Source organism: Eptatretus burgeri, chromosome 2 (genome assembly GCF_056783735.1).
Source record: "Eptatretus burgeri isolate ZD-2024b chromosome 2, Ebu_testis_v1, whole genome shotgun sequence".
Lineage (NCBI taxonomy): Eukaryota > Metazoa > Chordata > Myxini > Myxiniformes > Myxinidae > Eptatretus > Eptatretus burgeri.
The window spans coordinates 2,294,611-2,315,409 of record NC_140962.1 but is presented as its reverse complement, the minus strand read 5'-3'; the positions used below and the strand labels follow the sequence as shown (position 1 = coordinate 2,315,409).

Genomic DNA, 20,799 nt, shown 5'->3' with positions numbered 1-20,799 from the left:
ACTTGATGCTCTGGACAATCCTCTTTACAGATGTCTACACGTTATGCCGTGCTGTACCAAGACAGCAGCAGCAGCTGCCTCCTTCTCTATTGACATGGAAAGAATAACATGTTGGTCTGACAAATGTAATATGCAATTCAATCTGGCAAAATGTGATATTCTCACTGTCATTCCATAAGGTTCGCTCACATCCACCCCGATACACAGTCGTACCGCTCTTCTATTATGGACTCCAGCATTGGAGAACATCCGTTTTGACAAGTCATTGAAATAATATAAGAATCGTTTTACAATGGATTTTCACCCTGATCCAGAACACATCTGTTCAACGTGGGTTTATGGACAAACATTTGGGGCAAATCCACCTCGCAAAAAGCTCGAGCTATGGCCTGGCCGTACTGTAATTCTGGACATCCAAACTACATTCTCACACTTCTGATTTGTTTTTTAACATCTTCACTTTTCCAGAGTTATGGTTAGCGCTGTAAACTGCGACGGAAGAATAATTTTACGCAGCATCGGATATCTGGAAGAAGCTTGAATGTACATGAAAAAGAAAAAGACTGTACGAACATACCAACAATTCTGTCAATCATACATATGTCTCAAGGGCAGTTATTGAGGTGAAAAACACAAGTCTGTAGGGTTGTGCTCTAAAGGCAAAGATGCACTGAAAAAAATGAGTCTCTTTTCATGCAGCTACATTATAATATTCAATTTTAACGATTTCATATTCAAGTTTTTAAACATCGAGAGCCACTTGTATTTATATTCATTAAAATATTTTAATATACTTGTGGTGGACCATACTGTGAAGGCTTCAAGTAAATTAAAAACAATTTCCATTGAATGTGACAAAATGGACACCAGTCGTGTAGGGACACTTTTGCTTGGATACAGAGGTATCCATAAATGACAGACGACTGCGTTTCCACAATCAACCACAGGAAGAGGTATGGCCTCTTGAACTTCTGGCCTCACCAAGTCATGATATCTCCTGGGCAGACTGGAAAACTGCTCTCTCCAAAGTGCTGTTGGTACTGTGCTTGACACATTCTCCTGGAAGCTGTGGGATTTCAAAGCTGCAATCACTATTATCTCCCACAAAAGAAGCCAAAACAAACCCTGCTTCTCTCATATCACAGACAGGTTAGTGGTCTTTGGTTTTTTTTTAACCACCTGGATACCAGTCTGACTTCCTCTGCCATTTCATCAAGCATGAACATGTTCTTCCAGTGACCAACTCCTTGTTACATTCACAAAATCAAGACTTGCTTCTCATTTCCACTCCTTTCTTCCTCTCTTCACCCACTTTGTGGAACTACATTCCTGAGATGGTGAAATCTTCCTTCCAGATTAGGTTTAAAGGTGTCAGTGCATCATCATCATCTCGACTCATATTTTCCACCCCCGATAAACCTCCCCTTGCCAAGGCTTCCCTTTTACTCGCAGGTTACTATATTATTTCCCTTTCCTCTTCTCCTTTCATTTATGCATAATTATTTCTCACTTGTTATGTCCACCTTTTCATCACACTGTCTGCACACTTTATTCTCATTGTCACATTATGTTTCTACTCTTACATCAGCCACACTCTGTGTTAAAAAATATTTTAAAAACCCTTTTGGCACAGTGGGAAAACATTGTCAGGGTCAATGCTGGTAAGTTATCAGGGCTATGTATGTGACTCATTTGTAGAAATGCTTCTGGAGCTCTGCATTACATACAAGCAGGGCCGGTGCAAGAATATTAGACTTCCGAGGTGAACCTTCAGCTTTGCCTCTCACCCCTCTCCCCTCCAACACTCACCACAATTAACTTTCCAAAATGAATATTGTGCATTATTATGAACTCACAAATACCACCAGTCACTTCGATGATGGGAATACTAAGAGGGGTGAGAAAAAGATGAGGGAGGGAGGGGAGGGGAGAGAAAGAGGGGTGTGGGGGAGTGAGGGGTGGAGGGGGGAAGAGAGAGGAGGGAAGGGGAGCAAGGAAGTGTGGGTGAACAAAGATGGGTGGGGGAGTGAGGAGGGGTGGGGGAGTGAGGAGGAGGAGTAGGGGAGTGAGGAAGGGTGGGAAAAGAGAAGGCAGCGTGAGGTGAGATGAAGGGAAGGCAGCTGTGTGGTGAAGCGTTAATTACGATTCATACTTTCTCATCAAAATGATTTTGGATAAACCAACAGTGAAGATGGAAACAAAATAATGTCTGAAATCAATTTTCTACCGGTCATATGAAAATACAGCCCAGAGACAAACACCGCCCGGACATGTCCGGAGATAAACACCATCCGGAGACAAACACCACCCAGAGACAAACACCGCCCAGAGACAAACACCGCCCAGAGACAAACACCGCCCAGAGACAAACACCGCCCAGAGACAAACACCGCCCAGAGACAAACACCGCCCAGAGACAAACACCGCCCAGAGACAAACACCGCCCAGAGACAAACACCGCCCAGAGACAAACACCGCCCAGACGCGTCCGGAGACAAACAGGGACATGGCCAGATGCAAACACGACCCAAACAAGTCTGGAGACAAACACCATCCGGAGATAAACAACGCCCGGACACGCCAGAGACAAATACAAACATGTCCGGAGACACACAGAGAGAGAGAGAGAGATGTGTGGGATGTGCTGCACTGTATTATGAAGGGGCGGAGCGAGGATGGGACAGAGAGAGAGGGAGAGGGAGAGGGAGAGGGAGAGGGAGAGGGAGAGAGATATGGGGGGAAGGGAGTTAGCAGAGAGAAAATGTTATGCTTTACGAACAAAAAACACACACACTTATTATGATAGATAAGACGTCTGCATTCATAGAGTAGAAGAAGCAGGGGTTAATCTCGCTTCGAGGGACCCAAAATAGGTGGGGGCTATGGATTGATCAGGTGGATAGATAGATTAGGTTGGGACACATTTGACTGAAGGCAGCTGTCATGAAGTCATGTCATGAAGGCCCTTACCTGCATCATCTACCTGCTGGCAATATCATCGGCCTGTGATGGCTTTGTCGACAATACCACCACCACCTGCCTGCTTTACCGACTAAGACCACTGGCCTGTGTGCCTTCTGTTTTGTGCCATGACTGCCAAAGCCAACCAAGCCCACCTTGCCCACAAGGCTCCCCAATGTGAGCCTTAATGTTTCCAACATTAGTATGAATAAAAAAAAATGCTTCCAACATGAGCTATTATTTGAACAGAGGTCGCAATACTTATATCTGTCATTTCTTCGACAAATGTCGGTGATGTATATCAGTAGTTGTAGACTTTTCATTTCCCATCGCTGATGTCTGTTTGTTTATTGATGTAATTTCATGAATAATTCATTCAGTTTTTTTGCCGACCCCCAAATTTTGCTGCTCCAGGCGACCGCTTCCTAGTTTACCTAGTGGTTGCACCGGCCATGCACACAAGTTGATATTGCAGTGGTTGAGCATGAGGATGAGGATGAGAGATGTGGAATGGCTAATGTCCAAAAACAAAAATAACAAATGATAATGATAACAAATGATAATGCAACCAGGGTTTATGGAGTAATCTGTGGGGAAAGAAGTGAAAAGTTAGTAACTTGAGGCCACTGGAATTATCTATGCAGTGTGAGCTTCAAAATTTTACAAGCTTTGTTACAAGGCCCTTCAACAACAATATGAATCAACATCTGATGACTAAATTTGAAAAAAAACATTTTTGGGATCAACATGAGAAGCAAAATCTATTTGAATAAAAACATATTCTGAACTTAACTGGCATGTTTGGTTTTAACCATGATGCATTATATTGTAATGCGTGTTCTATGACGTCGTTTCATATGCCAGATGCTTTGCAGAAACAGAGAAAGTTGTTTCTTTGTTCAACGACAGATCCAGAAGTGCCCCCAGTCTTCCAAGTTACACGGTCCACTTGAGGCAACTGAGGGATGTAATGAGAAGAGAAATAACAACGTAAAGAAAAGGTAATGTAAAGAGGAGGATTAAAACAAAAAGTCTCATTCGTAAATCAGAAAGACATTTTTATCACTAAGTTCAAAGTTTCAAATACTTGTTCAAAATTCAAAAGATCTAGATGTGAAGTTTGATGTGTCCACCCATGAACTTTCAAACCTAAAAAAAGTTTTTTCCTCAAATTCAGATTTATACTTTTAGTCAAGAATCAAAACCAGACCAGAGAGCTCAGAGGCAAAAATTAATGTCATGACACTGCAAGGATTAAATTGTGATTGGTGTTCAAAATCACGCTCGTCTGATTGCTTCAATAATAACCAATCATATCAACACATGATTGTATGATGGACTATTTCATTTTTACCCATTAAATGCGATTCCATCACGTGTTATAAATGCACTTAATGCAGAGTTTTTCTTGTTTCCATAATTATTTCTAATACTCTATGTATGCATACACTCTCTTACATTAAAACAACCAAACACGTGATTGTTGTTGATGGGTGAGGAAGAAAAAGTAATTATATTCATGTGCTCAATATTATAAATTTTGCTGGTGCTTTATAAATTTAATTTTATGCTATAGTCAAATTGGCTGTCAGTTATGTTTCCCTTTACCCAAGAGTCTTTTGACCTAAATATTGATAAAAGGAATGTCTTACTCTGAAACAACGTGACCTGGTTGATAGCACTGCAACTTTTGCCATGATTATGTCATTCTCTTTCACCTAGTGGACACATATTGTAGTTGGAGTTCTTTTGCCTAATGCTTATCAGCCCCTCCACTCCCACAAAAGCATATAAATGCCAGGAAATGTAATCTTAGCTTAGTGTAAATCATTGTGGATATTTACCATCTCAGTGGTTTGGACTCCGTGGTACCATGAAAGAATAAATGTTCTCTGCAATGTACTTTTCGTTGTGGACAGTGAATTAATTGTTTCTTACAGATTGAGTAGTATGATTTACACCGAGTCGGTAAACATCAAAATTCCACATGGGCCTTATTTATGTGACAGCGTTGGATACAGATGAGGTGCAAACCTCTGACAGAGATAGACGCTGAATAATTACATGTCCATTTCATTGTGACCCAATCACACAATGCTGCGTTGTGGTGAATACTTTCACATAGGGGATCCAACATGGAAGGAACAATCTCAATACCAGGTATATCCACCTCTGACAGCAATCACTGCCTTGCACAGTCGCCACACTGACCTGATGAGAACTCAAATTTGAGCCTGGGAATGGCATTCCATGCCTAAATCGACTCCTGTACCCCCTCATTGAGGGTCTGTGACTATCTTGGCAAGATTCAAGCACAACGATCAATGATATCCCAGAGATGTTCAATTACATTTAAATCTGCTAAGATGGAAGGCCAGGGTGTCATGACAACACAGTAGGGATTGACAACAACATTCCTTGTTCGAATGGCCCTGTGAGTATTTATCATGCATAAAGATGATTCCTGGACCATGTTGTTGTAGGGGAGGCAACACATGCTGCTGTAAAATCTCATCAATGTATCGATCTCCCATCAGTTTGCCATGGATATGGATGAAGCTGGTGCAAAGGTTTACAGCAATACCACCCCACATCATGACACTTCCACATCCAAAATTTGCAGCTTTCTCAACACAGTGTGGGGCATATCACTGATTGCATCTTCTCTAGTTCTGTGCATGGCCATCATGCCTTTCAATATACCACTTTCCCATCGGATATGCTTATTTGACCACTGCAAGCTTGCTTGGATGTGTCAGGGTTCAAGTATTGGACGCTGAATAGGATGACGAGAATGGAATGCTGCATCACAGAGAAGCCTCGTGATGGTATTGATACTTATCCTGCAGTACTCTTAGAGTACTGTTTTTTCAGTACTCTTGGAGCAGTTTGAAACCAATTGCATAGATGATTCGTGCAAATGTATCTTTCCTGAGCTGGAGTCGTTATCCTCGGAAGTTCACTTCTGGGCATATCTCTTGTTGATCCAGTGGTTTGATAACGGTTCCTCTCCTCATGTTAAACTGGACTGTGTGCCATCTGTTTTGTGGTTTGATTATGGTAATAAACAGTGCCTCTCCTCATGTTAAACAGCCATGCCACATGCTTAGTGAGGATCCTGCTTGAAAGTGTCCAATGATTTCATTCTTCTCATTTTCTGACAGACATAGCATTGTAATGATTTGTTCAAGATAATGCACTGTACATCCAGGTTAGTCCTCCATGGTGAGGTGATCTGGTCACATGGGCCCATTATGGACAGAGTTGGAGTGCGGATGGAGCGAGTTTTTCTGGGTGATGATTGTGTGGTGGAATATGTCTGTGGTGTGTCCTCTGGTTTCAATGTTCTATGCAAGTTGTGAGTTATTTGTGCAGCATAGTGTCCTCATTCTTGGAGCTTGCCCCAGCCAGTTTCTTCTTTGGTTCTGCGGCGTTTGGTTGGAGTAAAGTCGAAGATCTGTGTGTTGCTCCCATTATAACTGTGGCCAGAACGTATACAGTGATATGCTATGGCTGATTGTGAGGCATTTCCCAACTGAGTTGCTCTGGTGTGTTCATTTATATTTAGTTTTAAATTTCTTCCTCTTTCCACAACATGAGCAATGCCAGTCACATGTCATGAGATATACCACTTGAGATCTGTCTCCAAATAATATAGCACTTCATATTTCAATTTTGTGATGGAATGGTGAATGATGTAGTGGGGTTTATCTCTCACCTCGATTTGTGCACTCCATATGATTTTGCTAATCTTCTTTGATAATACTGAGTACAGTAAGACCTCATCCAATGGGGGGGGGGCGAAAGGGGAGGAGCGAGGGGGAGGGGGTTCACAATACGGATTCGTTTATACACTTGGGAATAAATGTGACACTTATTTTCTGAACCGCATGAAACTTGATTATACACGGGAATGAATATGGTGTTGTGACCACATCATGCACAGAGGTGACGTCTCCAGGCATCTTCTACCACCCATGTTGTTTTCAGTCTGCATAGCATCGCAGTCAAGTGAGCTTGTGCCCAAGAGATTTATTTAACTCAATGTTATTCAGCCACATACTGTACCCTTAAATACAGTATGGTGCTGAAACTTCGAGTCTCTCAAGTGGTCGTGGAGTGAAGAAATCCTGTAAGGTTATGACATTAGCAGAGAAAATTGTGATTTTAAACAAGTTGCGTGGGGGTTGAGTGTAGCATCGGCCAGCCATGAGTATCAAGTGAACGAGTCCATCATACTCACCGTTCGTTCAAGTTCGACTTCCTGGAGTTTATAATTGAAAAGGGCTATACTCCTGAACAGGTGTTCAACACTGACGAAACAGGGTTTTTCTACAAGAAAATGGGTAGCAGGAGGTAGATAGATCTCCAAGGAGCAGAAGGCAGCACATGAGATCAAGTCTTTCAAGGATTGTCTTGCACTTCTTTTTTTTTTCTGTGGAAATGCATCAGTGACTTTATATACAAACCTTTCGTGCCGAGAGACGTCCACTGGTGATGATGATCACCAGGCCCCAAACAATTCACACCCACCTTACCAACTTAACCTTCCACCCTTCAAATTTATATACACTCAGTGTACAAAACATTAGGAACACCTGCTCTTTCCAAGAAATAGACTGATCAGGTGAATTCAGATGAAAGCTATGATACCTTATTGATTGCACCTGTTAAATCCACTTTGAGTGTGTCAACAACTGCAACACTGCTGGGTTTTTCACACTCAACACTTTCCCGTGTGCATCAAGAATGGTCCACCACTCAAAGGACATCCAGCCAACGCAAGCCAGTGGGTGAAAACGGCTCATTGTTGCTCTACATAATATGTGTCAACCTCCTTTGGCCTCTTTCATCAGACGGGCTACAGTTAGTCAACTGACAGTCCAGTACGACATCGGTGTCGAAAGACCCATAAAAGGATGGACAACTCATCGTACCTTGACACGAATGGGGTGTGGCAGCCAATGATAGTACTGAGTTCCACTTCTTTCAGCAAAAACAAGAACCTGTCGTTGCAGTGGGTTAAGGAACGAAAACAATGGACACTCACTGTAGGTTTGTTAAAACATTGCCTGGTCTGATGAATCCTGGTTCCTGCTGTTTCACGCTGATGGGAGGACAAGAGTATGAAGAAAACCACATGAGCAGATACATCCATCATGCCATGTGTCAACATTGCAGGCTGGTGGTGGTGGTGGTGGTGGTAGTGTGATGGTGTGGGGTGTGTTTTCATGGCACACATTGGGTCCCCTTGATAAAAGTGGAGTAACGTTTGAATGCCACAGGATATCTGAACATCATTGCCAATCAGGTGCATCCTTTCATGGCAGGAGAGTGTCCATCTGTGAATGGATTTCTTCAGCAGGGTAATGCCCCATGCCACAAGGCTAGGATTGTCCATGAATGGTTCCATGAACATGACAGAGAATTCAGCTTACTGCAGTGGCCTGCCCAGTCATCAGATCTCAATCCAATTGAGCATCTGTGGGATGAGATGTAACGAGCTATTCGGAGTAGAGATCCACTACCGGCCAACTTGACACAACTGTGGGAAGCATTGGAGTCAACATGGGCCAACATCCCTGTGGAATGCTTTCGGCACGTTGTAGAGTCCGTGTCCTGACAAATTAAGGCTGTTCTGAGGGCAAAAGGGGGTGCAACCCAATATTAGGAAATGGTTTAGGAATTCGTGTGTGTTACCTCTATGTCAACCTCCACCGGGAGGAGGCGGGAGACTCAGCACAAAAGAGGGAGGGGGAGGTAGACCTATGAATCGCTTGGGAGGGGCCGAGCATTGCCCAGAGAGAGTAAAGGTAGGAGCTAAACGGGCAGTTGGTCAGAGCATTGGGGACGACAGTGTAAGAAATTCTAAGGAGAACACGGCTGAGAGTTGGTTGGTCTGAGGAAGAGTTTTAAGGAGGTTGTCCTGCCTGCCTGTCTTCATCCTGTGCCTGTTCATTGTACCTACCTGCCTCTGCCCATTTTGTCGTTCCTGCCCGTGTGCTTTGTATCCTCATTGTCCTCGTCATCGTCTGCTCACCTCATCATCCTGCTCCTCGTCCCTGCTGCCACCAGAGCTGAGTCCCCCAGGTTTTGTTCCCTTTTCCCCATCTGTGACTGACTCCAGAGTAAGGCGCCTTAGTTTCTTTTCATTCATTTTTATTCTCATTGTATATAATTATTAATTTATTGCATCCCTTCCTCCCAACCTGCCATCATCTCCTCACGAATACATCATTCCTTGCTGTTTTCTTTATTTTATTTTATTGTGGTTCAGGAAATAAACCCATTTGTTGTAAAAAGCTTTAAGGTTTTCCTGTCTCTCCTCACGACCTGCACACGGCACATGCGTTGTCTGCTATTAATTTGGAACGTCTCCTCAGGGGTTGAGCCGCTCGGGACATCGCAGTACTTCAACCTCCTGCTGTAATGAGCTTGACGTTAGTCGAGCCGTCGACGCTACAACATGTATAGGTATTCCCTCTGAAGATTTTATGAACAAAAAAACGAATAAAATATTTGTCCGTATGTTACATTCTGCGGCCACATACCACTACAGTATACTCATTTATCTCATGAAGTCTTCAGTTTGCGCAACACGGTTTTACTGAACGCGACTTCCAGGAATTTAACCCCTGTGTGGTGGTCGGACACAGAAACCATATTTGTCTTCTTGTTTTTCCTTTGTCTTCTTTGGTACACCAATTCCAGGTAGCATTATTTTGTCATTTCCATTTTGCCTTCGAATGTTTTGCACACGTCCAATTTCATTGATAGCAGCATTTTTGATGGATGACACCATCCAAGATCTGGAATCCAGAGTGTGGGCAACATGTGTGTGATGGGGTTACACTAGTTGAAATCCAGTCGTTTAGTTGTGTGTGTGGGCTTCATATAAACTGATGTTCTCAAAGCGTCATCTGGGGATTGGAAAACCTCCACATCTAGGACAGGTAACTTGGTGAGTTCTTCAATTTCCATGGTGAATTTGAGGCTCGGAAATACCTGGCATGGCTGCTCAAGAAGAAAGTCAACATGTTACGACCTCAATGTTATGCGTTTTCACACATTCCACAGGAAACCTGCCCTGGATTACAATCTAATTTTGTCTTGCTGATTGTTACACAAGCCTAAGGTTCTTTACTCAGTTAATGTCCAAACCAGAAGGTAGGTGAACTCCAAACTTGAGTTTATTTCAAAGTCAAAACAGGCGATAAACTCAGCACTTCCACACGACATGGTACATAATCAAGAAAAGCAACTCATAGTTCGCTTGTCTTCTTCTCGCACTCTATTTTCGGCTTGTATATTCTCAGAGACAGAACATTTGCGAAAGTCCCTCACTCGACAAAATTGCTCACAATTGCTGGATGATTCTAAATATGGAAGTACCCCAACTCATTCCACATGATGCAGCTTAAAGTTGAAAAATAACATTATAAAACTTATGACATTTTACACTACTCCAGTCTTGGAATAAATATATCGCCTTAACAAATATTAGTCATATACAGTAATACCAAGGTTTACGTCACCCATTTTTAATGTCGTTTCGCAAATACATCGTCACCTTAATAATACCATTTCTCGATATTCGTCATCTCAACTCACATTAGTGGATTAGGAGGAGGTTGTGTTGAACATTGACTGAGGTGGATGGAGTTACTGACACACACACACACACACACACACACACACACACACACACACACACACACACACACACACACACACACACACACACACACACACACACACACACACAATATTACAACCTTACGATTTGGGTCTTACCGTGTGTCCTGGTGAAGCGAAAGGCACCGCACGGTGCAATAGCGGGATCCACAAGTCACGCAGGTGTATGCTGATGGGAATCCACATACCGTACAAAAATGGCGTGCAGGGAGGGCTGAGGGTGGAACAGATGCGCTGAAGTATGTGGTGCCCTCACTCACACTTAGGTTCTACACACAAGACAGGCAGTAATCATTAATCGTTACTTCTTCACAAAAGGTCCACAGTTTATGTGTTAATGGAACAGTGGGCAATCAATGGTCCTTATCATGATCATCACCATTCGCATGACTCAGTAGTAGGGGTCAACGGGTCCTGTTCTTTGTCTCGAAAAGCCCATTAAAAACATACCTCAATGGCTAATGGTTCAACTGGGCAGAGCCGAGGTGGAAATTCATGCAAGTCCAATTTGCATTAGCACAACACATGGCCATTTAGGGTAGGGTATAATGCAACATCTATTTCTACACATGGTGTCATATACTGTATTGTGATGCACTCCAATCCTGCCTATAAAGGAAAATGGCTGAAGCAGCTTGTGGTGTCACAGCCTTCTCTATTTGCACACAATTCAACAACGGAATGATGTGTTTGGTTCGAAGAGATATGTTGTGATTACTGCATAAGAATGACAGTCTTATGTTTGACTTCTCAAATAAAGTACAGAACAACATCCGATGTGAGAAGTTTGTCAACACTGAAACTTGCTGCCTGATGCATCCTGCACAGACTGAGAAGTATCCACCATTACTCTCCTCACCTCCGAATTATCGAGCAGGGCTCCATGGTTTCATGAACCCTGTCCACAGCGTGATAAAATTCCAACCTGGCCTTGAGTAACTGAGGGGGTGAATCATACCAAAAACTCATGGCCATTCGGAGTGGGTGTAAATCCAATTTCCTGGCTGGTCGACTTAGTGGCATTGGCCGTTGGGCCTCGAGTGTTCTTTATTCCTTGAAGATGAACACCCTTAGAGCATACAGGAAGAGAACAATTTTTTTTATAACTCAGCCGGCAAGGCCTGGTATTCGTGGAAACAGCTTTTGATCCATTCACTTCGTGGTTAAGTAGCATCATTGGATGAGGGTGGAATGGCTGTGTCGTTGATTGAAAGTCCCATGTAGATTAGGGTAAAAATTTGCCCAGGGTGTTCATGATGGCTCGCCTACTCTTCGTGAAGGACACTGTTGGATAATTAACATCCACAAACTAATGTTGGCAGAGATGATGCCCAATTCAACGTCCGTCTGAGGGATGGTACACGCATTAATGCCTCGCCCTGCCTTGAGACACCAGGACGAAAGATTGCAGCTGAGCCGAGATTCAAACTCAGTCGGCGAGCTCTGGCTCAGAGGCGAATGTGCATACTTCTAGGCCATCCTGCCAGTTCCTTGGAAAGATGAGGGTGGTGAATTTGTAAGTTGCGCAGGGCATGAACAAATCGTCGTCGATTGTTGTTGAAAGGTATTGCAGGATCTTTCATGTTGATCAGCAAAAGCTAACAGAAGGAACAGCGTGCTGAACATCCCCTCCAAAAGATAGCATACTTGTTAATAGCATACATAGCCTAGATGGAAAGCAACAGGATGAGAGTTTATAGTTGGGATGAATATCAAACCTCGACGAGACAAGTCAAAGGCGAGTATTCCAAAAATCAAATCCAGATCGGACAACGTGAAGTTGCTTCCACTCTTGGAATATCCAGTCAGTGCAGATGTATATTTAATGCAACATAAAGATGGTTGGAATGATTCAGTGAAATATATGCATAAACACACGTCCATGCAGACATTGGAGGTGCATTAAAATGTGATACGAATAAGATATTAATTGGCATTAATTTACTCATAAATTTACAAAGGCCTATCTATGCCATGAGCTTCATTGATCTGAAAGTGTCTGTTCTTTCAGAGTATACTCCAGAAGTTTGCTACTTCATTAATTTCTGGAACTTCTTAAAATTTAGCATGAAGGTGTCACCACATTTTTAATACAAAGATGTAGATGGTGGCTGTATATGGCGGGATAAGAGTCAGTTGAAGATGACCGCAGGTCAAGACGACCACGAGGTGAATGAATCATAAGTTGTTTCCCATGTTGAGGGATTACTCATAGAGGTTCGCTAAATTATAAGGTCACCAAAATCATAATAATCCATGCAAGAGCACAGGAGGTCAGCGCCACACAAAGAATTCTGCACCCAACCTTCAGGTGGCAAGATCATGGTCTCAATTTTCTGGAATGCCAAAGCAATCCTGCAGATTGACGAGATAATTCACAAAACTTACATTCACAGTGGAATATTTTGCGAACATCATTCAAATAATGTGGCAAGACGGTCAAGCACAAATACCAAAGGATGTTCACCAAAGGTGTGATCCTCCTCTACAACAATGCACCTGTAAGCAAGGCCATGTTGTGAAGACTGCCATTCATGACTGTTCCTTCGACAGCGATCAAGTATTCCCACACAGCCGGTATGTGGCCCCCAGTGACTTGACCCTTTTTTTACATTTAAAGTCCCATCTGCATAGCCACAGATTTACAGAGGATGAGGAAGTGACTGAAGCAACCTAAAATTACAGAACCCCCACCACTAAATGTAGTATTTGGGGCTACACTGTTTCCCACCGTGTCAGTCAGCCTGAAAGTTTTAAAAGCCTTTGCGCAGTGAGTTTATAAATGGACGATTGTGAATTTTTTTCCGCCCACAGACTGTGCCGAAGCCAGAAGTTACATTTTAATTACAATGTCTTCTATGTCAGCTACATTTTGACAATGCTGAGGAACTTCTAAGGCAGTGACATGTTGCCACACTCATGCCCCCCCACCCCCGCCCCAACTCCCTGGATGTTGTAGGGGCAAGGCATGCTTGAAGGTTCGTTTTGTAATTTGTGAATGAGCAGGTATGGTTTGACCAAGAGTGAGTAGTAATTACCTGTAATGAGCCTGCAATCTGAGGTGAAAGAGGGAGCTGGCATGATGTGTTACAATTGGGAGAGATATGTGATGTCGTTTGCATGTCTTACCCTTGGTTTCCAACTTATCCATCCATCCATTGGGACCATACTCTGTGCAGAGTGTTGGTGCTGCCTAAGCAGTCTCCTTGGCTATTGGGCACAATCCTGGACGGGTCGCCACTCCGACACAGGATACCAGCATGATGGCACTCATTTTGCCGACCTCGAAAGGATGGCAGGCAGAGTCAACCCCACCTGGTATTAGTTCAACAGCTAAGGGGGATTTGAACTCAGGATCCTAGGATCCCAAGCCCAACACCCAAACCATTAAGCCAACACCAGGCATATTTGTGTAATACTGTGTAGTTAAATCAAATGTTTCACAAGTTAGACCCCTTTCCGGTCTTCAGTTTGCCATGCCTTGAAGACAGATCTATGATGTTTTTTTTAACATAGTATCCATGATCATAGTCAGACTCATCAAATTAATGGCTAAATTGTACATAATGACGTGTCATGACTGACTGTGTAATCTTGCACAGCCATGTTGCCCCCACTGTGTTCTTCCAATATATTTTTAAACTTCTCACAGTTTCAACAGTACAGGGCTTGGCAGAGTCCTTACATGTGGCACCATCAATCACTCTAGATTTGTCACCAATTGGAATCCCATCTGTTAATTTGCTCACTCTGCTGCAAATTACCAATTAACGTTTCTCCGGCATACTAAATTTGAGCACTATAAATTATTCTACCAATTAATTCTGAAAGGCCTGGATAGCATGGAAACACACATTACCAAATCCTGTCCAGGTTCTGTCACCCTTGGTTTCGCAAAAGCCTGAGAATAAGTTCCGATCAAATGTATTCTCAAATGAAATAGCCTGTACTCACCATATTTCCTTGGTAGCGGTGCATCGAGCCGTGTATCAAAATGGCAATAGTTTCATCAACATATACAGTATGTTCCATTACCACAGCAGCCAATCCTCACCAGGCTAAATATATTTTTTTTAATTATACATTCAATTTTCTCAGTGACTAGGTTTACTAAAGCTAAAGACACCTGAGACGCCGCAGGTGTACCAGAACCTCGACCAGGGTCTTCAGTATCGACTGCTTCTTTGAGTATGGAAAACATATTTGATCATGAAAAGGTCAAGAAGCAATCTTTCAACAACTGAATGTAATTCCATTAATAAATCTCGAGAACAGACGATTTGTTGTTTGCTCCAGCTGTAAAGGATGGAGCTGTGGTTAAAATGGAGAAATAAATTTAACACCAAAAATTGGAGACTATATTATCAGATGATGGTACACACCAGAAACTGGCTGATGGTGCCACACCTAAACAACAATGGGCTTTAAATACAACATTAGCTTCATTTAGAAGCACAGGTTGACTGTGATGACACAAATACTGGTTGTACAATAAATAACAACAGCTTTGCATCCTGAAGATTCACAAACAAAATCTATCATAAGACCAATTGTATCTTCAGCGAAAGGTTTTTGTGACACTTCTTGCTGAACCCAATCTGTTGGATTCCCAGCCCAAATTCCCCACACTGGCTGCCGCTCTCTGTTTGACGTCGTTATGCATAGCTCTCCCGCCAACTTTTCGTGTTTTTGCTCGACTTCCCTTGGCTCTTCAGATCATTTACTTACAACCACTATGTCTGACAGTTTAATTAGGTAAATTGGTCTGGCCTGCAGTCTATGATCTCTTCTATTGACGAGTCCAATATATATTTTCATTAACAAACAACTCTCTCTCTCTCTCTCTCTCTCTCCTTCATTGGTTCATACCTTCCCAGGTACAATGATGCATGCAGTGAGCAAATGCCAGAAAACAGCTTGCCATTTCCTCCTGGAAAGTGAACGGTACTAATGGGAACCTGTAGTTTCTCTAAAAAGCTCATCCCCACTGTGTTTCCACTCTCAGATGTGCCGGAATTCAACATCAGGACCACTTGAGGTCTGAATTTGCCAACCTTACAACATCCACAAAAACTTAATAACAGATGCTCAAGTCTTTCTGCATTAGAACCTGCCCTTTATTTGGAACTTTGCTCTTAAATGATTTGGCCGCAATAGATACTGCTCGTGCTCAACTTGACTCCTATATTTGTGTCTTTGCAAAGAAAAACTAGAAGGTGCTCGATAGAGTGTGTACCCCTGCTACATAATGCCTGATCCACGAGAACATATCGGGCCCAATACATTTTTCAAATATCGTGCAATACATCGTTTTTGGCCCCCACATCTTATCATCCCCCATCCAAATATTCGATATTTTCTACCCCCGATAATCCACCCAAGCCCACTTCCTTCAATTCCCCTGCTTTCCTTCCTATCCTGAAAGTCCCTGTAATGTCCATCTTCTCTTCCCCATGTTCCCCATCCCATCCCCATCCCTCTCCTTTCCACAGATCTCCTAATGTGTCTGTTCCCCACTGTTTTGTCCCTCCCACTCCTGCCCTCTTGTCTCATGCCCCCTTGCTGTGCGTTGTGTGTTAGCTCTCATACGAGCCTCGACAAGGTATACAAAAAAAAAATCTCTCAATGGTGAAGAATCCCTTTAAAAATTAAACAATTCTCGTATGCAGATTCGGATTCGGATCTTCACCAAAATCGAATCAATTCGCCCTTGCCACACAGCCAATCTGTCCACCAAATTTCATCTGAATCCCTCCACAACTTTTTGTGATATCGTGCTATATATCGGTTTTGCACTATCAACAGTTAAGAATCACTCAAAAAAATTATCATATCCGGATCCGGATTTGGATCTTCACCAAAATTGAATCAATTCTTCCTTGTCAAACATTCAAACATCCACCAAGTTTTATCCGGATCCGTCCCCAACTTTTTGAGATATCGTGCTATACATAGTTTTTGGCTCTATCTCTAAATGGTGAAGAATCATTTTAAATAACTCTAGTAGTCAGATCCGGATCAGGATCTTCATCAAAATCTAATCAGTTCGTCTTTGTCACACACTCAACCTGCCCACCAAATTTCATCAGGATTCGTCCAGAACTTTTTGAGATATGCTCACACAAACAAACAAACAAGCAGTCATTGACTGGTACTTACGAAATCGTCAACTTGACCTCTGACCTTGTCTAATAAAAGCTGTCTCAAGAGAAGGTGGCGACGCAAACCAGAAGTTTCTACGATGATTCTGTACCAATCCATCAAAAATCGAATGTTTGACCTCACTGTGACCTTGACCTTTGACCGATTTTGACCAAAATCTAATCAGCGCTAGCCATCACCCTCCTGAATCACGGGGTGTAATTTGACATTGGTTGCTTCTTCCGTTCTCGAGTTATCTTTTTTTTGGATGTTTGACCTCACTGTGACCTTGACCTTTGACCGATTTTGACCAAAATCTAATCAGCACGAGCCATCACCCTCCTAAATCACGGGGTGTAATTTGACATTGGTAGCTTCTTCCGTTCTCGAGTTATCGTGCCTACAAACAAACAAGCAGTCATAGATTGGTACTTACGAAATCGTCAACTTGACCTCCGACCTTGTCTAATAAAAGCTGTCTCTAGAGAAGGTAGCGACGCAAACCAGAAGTTTCTACGATGATTCTGCACCAAACCATCAAAAATCAAATGTTTGACCTCACTGTGACCTTGACCTTTGACCGATTTTGACCAAAATCTAATCAGCGCTTGCCATCACCCTCCTGAATCACGTGGTATAATTTGACATTGGTAGCTTCTTCCTTTCTCCAGTTATTGTGCCTACAAACAAACAAACACACACACAAACACACACACACAAACAAACAAACACACAAACAGATGACGGAAGTGATCAATATACTTACGAAATCTTTAGATTAGAAATCTTTAGATTTCGTAAGTAACAAATGAAATTGCTCATTGAGCAAGGAATTGCCGGAATAACTTTGTCATATCTCCATGATCTCTGAAAAAACAAAAACCTGGAAATCAATTTGGTTCTTCCAAGTCGATAGTGCTGCTGTTTAATGAGTTATAGCACTTAGTTTGGTCATGATCATAACTTGGAAGTCAATCGGACTTGAAATGGCGTTTTTATCGCAATTTAAAAGTTTTGACTCGACCCCCCTGACATTCGACCCCTGACCGCTAAGAAGGGTGTTGGTGTGGCACCCCAATGAGACATATGGTTGGATGCAGAATTGGAAGATGCACATTTTGGATTTGGTTTAAAGCCGATACGACCATTTTAGCGGACGTTAATGCGAAAATAAGAATTTCGGGTTTTCGGTGACCTTGACGTTTTGACCTAGATTCACCAAAAACGACAAGTGTCTAAGTTGGACCATGGCCGACGTCTGTACCCAGGTTGGTCATGATCGCTGAAACGTTGTGGCTGCTACAGGGTAAACAAACACACAAACAGACAGACAGACAGACACACAGAATGACACACTCAACCGATTAACATAATTGCTGAAATCCGAAGGATTCCGACAATTAACAAGAAGACTGTGCAGAGCACGATATTTGCAAAACCCATCAAGTAAATTTGACCTCAAAAATAATTGGTGATTGAAATCGATGACCAAATATGGAACTCCTCTTCAACTTTCAAGTCAATCGGATGAAAATTGATGATTTTAGAAATACCCCCTTAGTTGTTGACCTCTGGCCTATGTTGAACTGTTGGTCCATGTGGACCTCCAAAATAATTGGTGGTTGAATTCAGTGACCTGAAATATAAATCCTCTTCAAATATCAAGTCAATCGGATGAAAATTGAGGATTTTAGAAATACCTCCTAAGTTGTTGACCTTTGGCCTCTGTTGACCTTTTGACCTGAAAAACAATCGACTTCTTTTTTTATGACAAACTCTACCATGTGATGAAGTTTCATGAAGATCGGTTTAAAATTGTGACCTGGAGGCGACAGACAGACAAACATACAAACAGACAGACAGAATAACAAAATCGACTAATCAATATACTTGAAAAATCTTCGATTTTGCAATTAACAAACGCAGACAGACAGAAAGGGGTGAAAACATAACCTCCTTCACCTTCGGTGGCGGAGGTAATTATATTCCTCATCCCTCTGTAGCTTCCTGCACAAACCCCACATCTTCATACTAACAGTGATTTTAATCAGGCATAATTGGTTTATTTTTACAAAGCTTGGAATTTTTTTTAACCAGGCATTGAGATTTTTCACTCTATAATCTTGAATATAATTAAATTTATTATAGAATGCGAAGTGTAATGTCTGTGGGTGTGTTTGTGTGTTCGGCTGTCTCCCGTTTCCAGCTGCTGCTTTTGAAAAGTTCTGCACACAGGCAAAACTCAACATTCAACCAGAAGAAATGCATTATACCGAACAGATACATTTTAAACGTAGAAATACAACATGGAATTGCAGTTTGTTTATTAGCAGTGCGTTGAGATACGAACTTGGCTGACAGGATGGCCTCGAGCTATGCACACTCACCTCCAAGCTGTCTAGCCTGGGTTTGAATCCTCACCCAGCTATAAACTGTTATCCCGGTGTTTCACAGAAAGGGTGATTCATGAATGTGTGTGCCATCCCTCCAATGGACTTTAAAAACTGGGCGTCCCGTCTACCGACATTAGTTGGTGGATGTCAAATATCCCGATGGTGTCTTTCACGAAGAGTGGGCGAGCTATGGCCGGCACCGTGGCCAAATTACTAATTCCTGCCCAAACTACTGCCTGGAAGGCAATGGCAAACCACCCAGTATAATTCTTGCTCAGGAAACTGCATTGGTGGCAACGGCACTCTGTGAACAAGTATGCTCAGCATTTTAAAAGGATAGGGCATGGATTAATAGAGAGGGAGAAAGGGTAGGGGGGGAGAGAGGGGAGGAAGAGGGAGTGGGAGGGAGGGGCGATTGGGGGAGAGAGAGGAGGAGAGGAGAGCAGGAGGGGGTGAGAGAGAAGAAGGGGTGAGAGAGGAAGGTAGGTGGGGGAAGAGAGAAGGGAAGGTGGAGATAGGAGGAGGAGAGAGGGGAGGGAGAGAGGAATGGAGAATGAAGGGGACAGAGAGGGAAGAGGAAAAGAGAGAGAGAGAGAGAGAGAGAGAGAGAGAGAGAGAGAGAGAGAGAGAGAGAGAGAGAGAGAGAGAGAGAGAGAGAGAGAGAGAGAGAGAGAGAGAGAGAGAGAGAGAGGAGTATAGGGAGGAAGTGGGTAGGGAGAAGAGGGGGGAGGGGGGAGGGGTGGGAGAAGTTTCCTTCTACATCCATCCTCTCCACCCCATCCCTCCCCACACCCATTGTTTGTCCAAGTCTCCTTCTATTTTGTCCTTCAACTCTGGTGTTGGTGTCACCCTCACTCTTCTCTACTGTTCCTTTTGTCCTGTTGTGTTCTGATCCATTGAGTGTTCTAGCTCTTCCACGAGCCTTGACTGTATGCAAAAAGCTGTCATAGATTGGCAACTATCGTGCAAGTTTCAAGGGCCAAATCATCTCTTTCTGTGTTGAAGTTCCTTGGAAGGGAAGTCATCTCTTACATAATTGTGAACTATGGTGTCTGTGCATGCATTCGTCTGTCTTGTTTATGGCGGCCACTTCCCGCACTGCTTTTGAAATGATGGGAGAACAGGCATGGATAATGTTGAGGCCAAATTATATTTCACAAGCAGGGATATGTTGCCCTGTTTTCAGACAAATTGAACCTCTGCTGCCCGATGTTGCACCACAATTTTGTGCTGGGTGGTATAAGTATCTCAGAACTTTGCTTCCGAGTGAAACCAACAGTGCAACACAATTGACAATTTTAAAATCCAAGAAATAATTTAAATTGATAGGTTAACTTAAGCATTTCTCGTCAATGGCGACGGGTACTTTTCCTCGTACAAAAAATAAGTTCACGAACAGTAACTGTGTAAAATCAATTACCTCTTCTTCCAGCAATGACTGGAAAGTTTTTCGGAAGCGGAGCTTGAAATGGTCCCCACGCGTCTTCTTTTTCCTTTTTCCTGTATGAGGGCAATGCAAAGAAATCTTGTTTTTGTTTCGTTTTTCTTGTGTACACAAATACACTTATGATGAGTGTTCAAAGTTTTAGGAACAGTTTAGTTGTTATTC

The 20,799-nt window shown here is 42.7% G+C and overlaps 1 protein-coding gene across 2 annotated transcripts in view; it reads right to left on the bottom strand.

Moving 5' to 3' along the window:
- Positions 1 to 3,294: 3,294 nt before the first annotated feature.
- ZNHIT1 (zinc finger HIT-type containing 1) overlaps positions 3,295 to 20,799 on the bottom strand; it is a 53,398-nt gene continuing 35,893 nt past the window's right edge. For both annotated transcript variants that reach the window (XM_085860667.1, XM_085860675.1), the window contains exons 3-5: positions 20,611 to 20,690; positions 10,756 to 10,925; positions 3,295 to 3,919 (exon numbers count right to left, since the gene is read on the bottom strand). In XM_085860667.1, coding sequence (XP_085716793.1) covers positions 3,898 to 3,919; positions 10,756 to 10,925; positions 20,611 to 20,690 — 272 coding nt within the window. In that variant the 3' untranslated portion in view covers positions 3,295 to 3,897. The remainder of the gene's footprint in view (positions 3,920 to 10,755; positions 10,926 to 20,610; positions 20,691 to 20,799) is intronic.